The sequence below is a fragment of the Branchiostoma floridae genome, chromosome 1, assembly GCF_000003815.2.
Source record: "Branchiostoma floridae strain S238N-H82 chromosome 1, Bfl_VNyyK, whole genome shotgun sequence".
NCBI lineage: Eukaryota > Metazoa > Chordata > Leptocardii > Amphioxiformes > Branchiostomatidae > Branchiostoma > Branchiostoma floridae.
In genome coordinates this window covers 5,153,892-5,164,372 of record NC_049979.1, presented here as the reverse complement: position 1 = coordinate 5,164,372, position 10,481 = coordinate 5,153,892, and the positions used below count along the sequence as shown (strand labels likewise).

The following is a 10,481-nucleotide window of genomic DNA, read 5'->3' as shown; positions in this document are numbered from 1 at the left end:
TGAAAAAGCCATTAGTGATATCACTCGCCAAGTACCCGCTGGAAGCGTTGACCTCCACAAAGACCCCATTTGTGCCGGGTGTGACAGTAATAGGTCCAGCTACAACTTACCACCCGCACCTTCACGTAACATCGTCGCTTTCTCATTCACCAACTGCTACCTGTTACCACCAGCAAAGAAAACCACCGGCCTTAATTTTATTTTCAGTGTAATTTTACTCTATTGTAGAACAAAGGTGTTTTCATAGGGCCTTGCTATGTGCACGGGCATATACAATACGTGGTATATTGAATGTCGTTAAACGTTCTGTTCACATTGTTTTCACGGATTAGACAAAGAAATGCTATTTATCTGTTTACTGCGATACGGTAATAGTCCACCTCGTACGATGATTAAACTCTCCTAAGCTTTCCTTGACGAGTCGCCCTTTTATTGCTAATCAGTGGCCCCTTAAAGCATGCCCAGTGGCGAGAGGAGGCCTCCCCAGTTGACTACCACCTGCGTGGAAATATCAAGTTCGTGCGCCCACAAAGGGTTCTTCCGGATGGAGACTATGGTTTCTCCTGCCTGGTATTTCTCCCCCTGCAACCTACATGTACAGGTGGTCTCTACCAAACCCTTCCTGGCCGAATAGGGGACATTGGCCAAGTTATTAATAAAAACCTAGTAGGAGTTCGTTGGCCTAGGAGTGTTGGCCGGCCTGGTCGCAAACTGTATTCTTCTCTAACTCTAACTCTAACTATAACATCTAACTCCTCTGGCGTGTTTTCTGTCTTATTTGGCCAATTTCTACTATTTTTCCAGCGACCTGTGGAGCCTGGCAGATAACGTACAGGGGACGTCGTGGCTGGCTGTTTGATGGGAAGTCCTGCCCAATTGTCCCCCATGAAAAATGGATGTATTGTTTTGGGCGTTGCCTGTGCATGTGTCTGCGTCTGTTCTTCCAGATGATTTTGGCCAGGATAACTTGATATATAAGTCTATAATAAGAAGCTATGGATGGATTGTCATGATATTTGGTACGTAGGTAGGTCTAGTTTAAAAAAGAAAAGAACTTCATGATTCGGGACCGTTAAGAGCACATGGTTCAGTGTTAGTTCAATTAAAACGCTTGAACTTAAACACACTTTTGAAAATGGAAAAAAACATTAAGGCACATAGCGCATCTCACTGTTCCCCAGAGAACTAGGTTCTACATCCTATATCCACAATATCTGATGAGTGGCGTCAGGATACTAGTACTTACACGAGGCAAAAGCTCGGAGATCACTTGGAGAGCAACCAATTAACTTCGGCTGACAAAATATTCTATTCTTACATGTTCATTTATCAAAACATCTACAGCTCCCTAATCATCTATTTACACAGTCCATCGTTAGATGATGATATAGGCACTAAGATTTCTCACTTTTGGCTATCGGTTACAAACTCTGTATGATCTTTGCTTCTACAGTCAGAAGTTGTTTTCTGTGCGGCTACTGTCCCGACTGTGGAGATTGTGTCCCCGGACACTGACTGTGGTTCGATACTCCTCCGTCAGAGAATTATTTTGATACTACTAGTAATTTACCTTTCGTCGATCATTGTGTGCTCGTGTGGGCTAAGGCGACTGGGTGTTTCTGACGCCGCATTCCTATTGCACTTGTCGGAACAACCCATAAATCGACCACAAGTTTGTCAGAATCCACGCGCGTGTTCCGATTAGGACAGGTACTCCCAGATCGGTTCATATGTACAGTAGCGTAAATGACGGTCTGGAAAATAATGCAAGAAACCAGGGGCCATTATCACAAAAGGTAACGACGGAGATTCGACAGTTTTCTGTGTCGGCACTATTCCGTCCGACGAGGTGTATGGCATTGTCCGAGTTACTTTGTGGCACGACACAATTACTCCATGTCATTTGCTATGAGTTTTTGCGCATGCTCCCTTGGATCTGATGATGTCACGGGCTGAGTGGAAGGACTCGGTGATGGCGATGACGCTGGGCTGGAGGAAACCGGAAGTGACGCACTCGGGGAGGTTGTAGAGACTTCCTGTTCTTCTCCATCCTTCATGTAGTCATTCTGCTCTTTCCTCGGCCGACCCTTCGGCTTGGTGGGGGACTCCTGTCCACCGCCCTGAAGGACCTGAAATCATATTATAATAGGATCCAATATGTTAATAGTTTAAAAGTTTTATTTGCAAATTCGTGTCCGTAGGCTAATTTCTTAGGGTAATCTTCAAGTACATGGTACAAACAAGATAGGGAATATGAATGTAACAATGAACTGTAAAACACTGTTAAGTATATGATGTGGACTGTTAGACATAGGTTGATATGTAAGGGAGGCTATGCTTTTTCTGTATTATAATGTATCATTGACAATAAATTTAAAAAAAAATGAACTGTGATAAATATTATCATACAAAGGGACTACTGGAATACGAGTGTTGATTATATCTAGATAGGTTGGGTTTGACTTCTTTTTTGGAAGCAGAGGAAGAGTCCCACTTTTTCTACAATTTTGGGGTTTTGTGATTTTAAGAGGAACGTTGCTTTCTGTTCGTCCGTAAATCTGGGAAAGCTGGGGAATATAATTGTGAATTCTTTAAACAATCTTTAAACAATGTTCTTTCGATGTGGTTTAATGAACACTTGGAAAGAACATCAACACAAGTTGTGAGAAGGGACAAAGTGAAATTAAGCTATAGGAACATTCCGATTCTTACAAATTTCTCGTCTAACGGTGTCAGCTTGATTCACAACCTTATATGGCGATGCCTTCAGCCTGTTGCTTAATTAGGCTAGCAAAAAAGGATCACTGTCCTAATTTTGAGAAATGTGGAAAATTAAGTCTAAGACCTTATGCGTGGGCGGGCATACATCATGGTTTATTTACTTCATAGATGAGTTAGATGAAAGCAGAACTGCAATGGATGACACTTGAAGACAGAAGGAAAATGTCCAGACTTTGCATGATGTACAAAATGACCAATAAACTAGTGGACGTACCGACTGATGAATTTCTAACCAGCTTAAAAAAGAACTAGAAACAGTCAGGCCTTCAAGCACCAGAGTTACCAACCTAGGATAGATGTTTTCAAAAATCCGTGTTTTCCCGGAACTATCATAGAGAAGAATATGAGTCCAATATGTTATCACCAAGTACAGTAGGGGCATCTTCTCTGGATAGTTTTAAAGAACACGTGCAGATTGATGTGCAAAAGCTAGGTGTGACAGGTCGTTCAGTTTAATATAACCAGCTGCTGCCACGCTGCGTGCCTGCGAAGCTGGTGTGTTACGCCGAAGGGCGGTTATACCTGCTATATATTATATAGATACAGATACAGATAGATGTATCTTGAGTATTGTTTAGTACTGAGCAGTGCTGTACTAGCCCGAGTACCATCCTCCGTAGTGAGTCAGCGGTCACTACGGAGGATGGTACTCAGGCTAGTGCTGTATTTGGGTCTCCGTTTTTGATGGGCATTTTGCTCTCCTTGAGAATATGCGCACCCCTTCCTTGTAAGTTCTGGCCACAGTTCAGGCCAATTATAGGTCAAACGATGATGTACGGTTCAGACACGACAAAAATGCACGACGCTTTTCTTCCTGCACCTGCACCTCTGTCACGGAGGGGGCTAGAAAAGCATGTTCAAATCAAATGGTTCGAATTCCTGTTTATTTTCCCATTGTCTTTGGCTGAGGTATGTCCGTTTGATGTCAGATGGAAAGAAAGGGAGCCGCAAAGTCAAGGCGCAGCCCACGAGCGCAATATCCGTGTGGTAACGCAATCTCGTGTGTTCTGGCACGCTGGAGCTTTAAACAAGAGAAACCCAAGTAACTGTAATACCCACAAGCCCTTTCTCTGCGCTTCCAGCGTCCAGGTGTCCTTTTTGTTACCTGTGAATCTGTCAGTATCCACGTTTCCTCATAACGTGCGAAGCGAGGATTGGTTTCTAGGCGCTTTGCTCTTTGGTCGGTCAGCCCGATGGGTATATATAGCTCGTAAACGTTGATAATAACATAGGCCGACACTCTGTTCAGGCGTGTAGGAGGTTAGGATGACAGCCAATATATTCTCCAAGCAGAAGTTAGGCTCCGGCTGTTTATAAAACATTTTAGTTGTTTTTATCGGGCTTTCTACTTTGTATTGTATCTTGTATTGGCTGGCCGACTTCAAGAAACATGACAAAAGAGAAAGCCCGTTAAAAGGGCCAAAAAAACGTCAAAAGACAGCCGGAGCCTAACCTCTGCTTGGAGAGTAAGCTAATGCACGTATATAATATGACATTATTGCTGATATTGTAATGCCGGAAGCACTAAACTGACATCAGAACTTTCTTTTTAGTATTGATAGTTGTGTTGTTTGGCCAACACAGCATTCAAATTAAAACTGACAAAAATTGTTTAAAAACGGGGTGATCGATATGCATCTTTGATTTCTGTTTTTACAGGTGAGTCATTGAACAGGAATGCCTTTGTTCTCAGGTACTTATCATATGTGTTTCTTGATAGACATTACTTCTTCGGACAGTAGGGAAAACAACTCGCTTTGGTTGTCCACGGAGATGTATTAGAATAGTCATAATGGTAAGTTAAAGTCTGGACGTCAAAATATAATCTGTACAAGTTGCTTCTCGTTGGCGATCCTACCTACTTCATATTTTACCAATGACAATGGCGCTAAATGTAAACAGCTCTCATATTACTAAGTAAACGCTTTTCTATTTTGATATTGTGCCAACATGAATTTGCATTAACCTATTTGACACCAGATGGATTTCACGTCACCGTCGCATGCCCCCACACAACTAAAGCGACCAAGAAGAACGAGTTTTAACTATTGAGACGTCTACACATGCTTCTCAACACCACATAGGATGAGATGTCATAAAAAACAGTATGGTTTGCGTAAATGAGTGATCTGGGCTGACAAGTTTCAGACTAAAAATCATGATACACCACACTTATGTTGATGAACAGTTTGTAGATTATTCTTGTGTCAACAGTAGATCTACCAAGGACCTACCAAGTGCGAAATGGAAAGAAACATTAAGACCAATTTGCCCCGGCAGTGGACGATTATCATTTCCTACAGCCTGGCGATGGTGTGTCGTCACCGAAAGTCCGTTTTCGTCAAATACTTTGCTTTAATCAAGTTGACTGCATGGCTGGGATTTTCCTCCCTCAGAAAAGATCACTGTGTACTCTGTATCTGTATCTAGTCTCTACCAGACTCCGACCTGGCCGAATAGTTAATAGGGGACTTTGGCCAAATTATGAATAAAAGCCTAGTATGAGTCAATTGGCCTTGGAGTGAACTGTCCGGATAGCTGGATAAACTGCAAAAGACCGGCTGAAATCCTACGGCAATTTATTTGTCCATATTTAGCCAAATTCTTCTCTTTTTTTTCATCCAGCTAACACGTCTGCTTGGATGATCTGTATCTAGATTTGTATAGCCTGTATAACCACCCTTCGGCGCACTAGCAACACAACAACTACTTGAAACCGTATTAAACCATCGATCATGAAAAATATCTGTTCTTTTATCTCCACTACAACAGAAAAGCGAGGAGAAGTTGAATTTATCCAACGATAGTTTTATTTTGTATCTGTTAACTGAATACTTTAAACAAGTCTTGTTGTCGCCTGTACTTAGCCCAGTGTGGCAAAACTGTGCAATAAAGGCTTTCAATCAATCAATCAATCAATCAATCATTAAAGCAGCGACAGAACAATGGTACAGACACTTACCATCTTTTTCCACTTCATCCGCCTGTTTTGGTACCAGGTTTTGACCTGCAGCTGGCTCAGGCCCAGCGACTCCGCCAGCTCCACCCTGTCCGGCGTGGAGAGGTACTTCTGCTTCTCGAACCTCTTCTCCAGGCCCAGCAGCTGCAGCTCCGTGAAGACCGTGCGGCTCCGGCGGCACTTCTTGACTCTGACCCCGCCGCCCTCCGGAGCGGGGTCCTGCTTGCTGCGCAGGTAGACCGGCACGGGCAAGGGGACGGAGAACGGCGCGGCAGACTGGTGGTGGTGGTGATGGTGGTAATGGAGCAGGAAATCTGCAACTGGAGGTGTACATGGCTGGTTACTCTCTGTAAACTCCTCCACTTAAACTGTATACAATGTTCTGTCCACTTAACTAAAATGTTTCGGGTACAGACCACAGGGAGGGTCTCAGAAGTTCGCATGTCGTCAATTGATTGACAGAGGCTAATTGACTAATATCCCACTAAATGCCATCATTCGGGAAACTGCAACAAGTGATTGTTCTTCTAACGTCACTTTACCAAGCCACATATTCTGGTCGGATGGGGAAAACATCGTAGCACACTGAGCAAACTTAGGAAGGATCCCAAGAAAGTGTCGTCCAAACATGTTTCGAAGTCAACGAATGAGTCAGTACGTCAGTCGTAATGAATCATTGAGAAATTCCATCAGAAGTAGCAAACTGTACGGTCGAAAATTATGGTCAGTATATTATGATTAGTAACTAGAAACCTTTACTTTGATACCAATAAAGATGCGTAATCTCTTTTTAAGACACACCGACATTGAAGCGTACCATAATAAATATTCTCTGACCCGTACAAGTAATGCTTAGTAGTCAATACATCGGGCCATCCAAACACTATAATGGTCAGCTGGAAGTTACACCACAAGCTCACTTCAGGTCCCTTTTTCTACGAAAGTTGTGTCTTTTCTAACTACAGTTGTGTCTTTTCTACCAAAACAAAGGACATATAGTCTAAACGAAGTTGTCCTATATATGATAGTAATGTTCCACTTTTGCGCCACACATATTTAAGTGCAGGTTTGGGGTATCAAGTATGCTTTTGGATTCACAGATTTTCCACAATTCCGAGTATGATTTTTCAGCCGATAGGTGAGGAAATACCTAGGCCTGGTTCTAACCTCTGTGTTCTAACTGGTCTGTCGGTCAGAGTGTCATAGTCGAGTTCCCCAGCCCTGAACGTAAGTCACTAAGAATCGTAAGATTGCATGAAAGGTGGTGCCAAACTGTTGTCGATGACATATCACTACACTCCCATTATCCCTTGGCCAAGATTCGGGACGTATTCAGCCAAATATGTTCCCAAGAGAATTTTCCACTCATTCTGAAGTAAGGGTGGGTACCGGTACAGAAAATTCAAGTCCAGGTACAGGTCCAGAGGATCATGTCCAGGTCCGGACCTTAACCTGGACCTAATTGTTTGTGAAAACTTGTGAATACTCAAAACAATGGTCCGTTTCGCTACAAAATGAATCTGTTTGGTGTAGTATCCGACGTCCATTCGTGTTTTAAAATCCTGTCTTCATAAAAAAACACTGACTGCCTCTGTTGTAGACCAAGCCTTGGTTTGACTATAGAAACTTTCGACCACACTTTTGCTGTTGATCTTATTTCTACATCGAAGGAGGACATAGACTTTCAAAAAAACATCCTTCCTTGGACGTACGTGGTCGTAGCAGTTTATCTGCACCATATACCGTAGAAAGCTTCAGACAATTTTGCAACATTCCAACCCGAAGTGTGAAGTTTATACTCAGTCAATAATGTGCGCTAAACTAGCTTTTATTTATATCTAGACTACCGGTAATCTAACTACCAAAGTGAATTCATGTTATATCAAAAGATGTTTTAAGTCTCGCTAAAAGGCATTGAGTAAGACAACGAATTTACAATAGGCGACAGATCGTATCTTCTCGTCTTAGACGAGCATTAGGACATTAAAAGCCCGTTACAGCCACTGATGTCTCTATTAAACCATGGCCACACGTAAGACTGGCCTTGTGTCTTGAGGGTCATGACATTCAGTGTTTCTCAGAATGTTTTAAGCCCGATTCTTGTAAACGTTTGCTTTCTTTACCCCCTCCTCATGTCAACTCATCTTCAGAGAGCAGACCGCTCGCTCTGCTGGGCAGTGTATCATCAACCACCCCATCAGTGGCGCAGTGGGTTGGAATTCAGTTATGACATGAAACAAGTGACATTGCGAGTGACAGTGGACAGAACTTGGTAAATAATAAAGTTCTGAACTTAGTTCCGTTGCAAAACAGAATTTATGTGCCCGTGGGAAGAAACTTTCGTTGGTCTGATGATGTAGTGTGTGGTGATATAATATCCTCACGTATATCCCCGCGCTTAGCGCCAAGAATTCGGCTTATCCTCCGCTGAGCGGACGTGATTCTTGCCCGATACACTCCACCCAGATGTTCGTCACCTACGACTATACCTGAACCTCACAATCCTGTTCATCAAAGTTGTCCATGAGCAAACATATCATGACAGTGAAACATCATTATTTCGGCGTTTAAGACTTAGCAAAAGGTAATCAGAAGATCAGGTGTTAATTTCATCAACAACACCGCGATATCTCTTGATCTCTGGAAACCCTAGTCTTCGGTCACCATTTTTGTCTTCCTGAAGTCGACCGACGGGATCGAGCCACAACGCATGCCAAAATACCTCAATATTCACCTTCTTTTTACGACAAACAGACAGTTCGACTACTGTCGCATCATATGTGAACTAGGGTTCACTGATTCAAGGCAACTCCCAGCTGACGAAGTCTGAGTACGAGAACCACTAAACTTCCCAATCAATGTTTCGACGACTTGTCAGAAGACATCTTTGCCACCAACAGTCACTTTCTCAAGAAAATGATTCAAAGAACATTTTTTCAACGTGTGTAAATACCAATAGACACTATCTGCAATGTAATATTATTGCCTTTGAGGATGACATAGTATGATCAGGATGCCAGCCAAAGCAATCTACGCCCTGCGACGTCGTTTACGATCAGTTCGTCAGCGTAGCAAGACCACTAAATATATGTCACACTAAGTGTCCATGGTCTCTTACCTGACGTCTGCGTCTGAAAACACGGGTGGCGTGGTGTCGGGGCCAGGATGCTACACAGCCCGAACTTCTGCTCCTGAGCACCGCCGGTGAGGCTGGGCTTGGGCAGGGGCAGGCTGTGTCCGCGCGGCGGCTCCGTTCGCAGAATGTCCTCGATGAGGAAGGACGGGCGGCGCGGTGGGGACTGTGCCTGCATGGTGGGCTCACCAACACCGATGATCCCTTCGTCACGATATAGTCCTCTGTACTTTTTCACAACGTTGATGATGATAGTTTCCTCTGCGGAGTTCTTCAAACACACAACGAGCGCCGGAGGACCACTGTCAAGCATCTGGGCACCCCAAATCTCACCTCCGCCGTATTCACGCTTGTCAATCGAGCAAGTCACAGGTGGATCTTTTCAACACAGCTCCGAGCCGCAGCCCTGCGGGCTATTGATTGTGGACAAGAGGCACAACCAGCTATATAAACTATCACATTTGCACGTCACTGCCCCACGGACGCAATGGACACGTGCCCCTCGGTAATGGGGCTCGTCGGGACGGCTGAAACCCCGCGGTGGCGGAATGAGCTCGAGCTACTCACTGGGTCTTTATATCCCGGTGGAAGGCACGGGTGGCCAGCAGCTATCCTGAGATATATTTGATCGGAAAGGAGACTACGTTATCGTTTTTAATTGTCACTCTCGTCTCAAACTCGAGGGGAAACTGATATTGTCGCATTGTGTCACCGGTGTGTGTACGTTTTCAATAGCTGCTTAACGTAGGAATGTACCTCAGGTATCATAACTTTTCTTTCGTCTAATTCGGTATGTATCAGGGTGTGATTATGCTTTCTGTGATGATCTATGGGTAAGTGAAACTGATTCTTATCCATGGTTTACTACAGATTATATCTATTACTTCATAGTCACAATGGTAGCCGTACATTCTTTTGACTACCGGAAGCCTGGCCAGCCGTGCTCACCTGTTCCCACCTTGCCGGGACGCGTGTCTGTGCCCGCCAGGTGAGCAGGTATTGTGCGTCTGTAACGGGATAGGGCGGCAGCCGACGCTGTTGGTCGACAGCAGCCCTTGATATACATCGTTGGGCGATGATTAATCAACTACGGCCAGCGAGACCATCCGCGCCAATTAGACATGGTCTGATCAATTGGGCGCTCTTTCAAACGTGACAGAAATAAACTTGGTGCGGCTGTGGTCCGCGCTGGTTGGCAGGAAGTACACCGTTTGTATGATGTTGTATATTTTGGGTGATTGTGAGGGTATTTAACTGGCACTCGATATAGTACCACACATAAATATTTCAAGCTGGCATACGCTACAACATAAGAAGAAGGACCACCTTGTGCTTCAAGTTGTGCGGTGACTGTGATACTAGTGTTCTCATCAGCTTGTATCCATCTGTGTCAGACCATCCAATTTCAATATTGTTACGGTTAATCTCATAATGTCACACAAGTTCTCATATGTAGACTAGGAACCAGATTAGAAAGACCAGGTGATAGGGAACATTGCAAGTATGGCAACTAAGAAGCGCAATAGCAAAAAGTGTGCGTTTGAGTAGACATCTACTCTCCAAGCAGAGGTTAGGCTCCGGATGTTTGTTGACGTTTTTTAAGTCGTT

General features: G+C 43.9%; 1 protein-coding gene across 1 annotated transcript; it reads right to left on the bottom strand.

The window, feature by feature from the left end:
- Window positions 1–886: 886 nt before the first annotated feature.
- LOC118430183 (homeobox protein BarH-like 1b) lies at window positions 887–10,412 on the bottom strand. Its single transcript, XM_035840895.1, has 3 exons — window positions 8,859–10,412; window positions 5,744–6,060; window positions 887–2,129 (listed from the first exon to the last, which is right to left on the bottom strand). The coding sequence occupies exons 1-3, from the start codon at window positions 9,184–9,186 to the stop codon at window positions 1,890–1,892; spliced, it is 885 nt and encodes a 294-aa protein (XP_035696788.1). The 5' UTR covers window positions 9,187–10,412; the 3' UTR covers window positions 887–1,889.
- Between the last annotated feature and the right edge of the window lie 69 nt (window positions 10,413–10,481).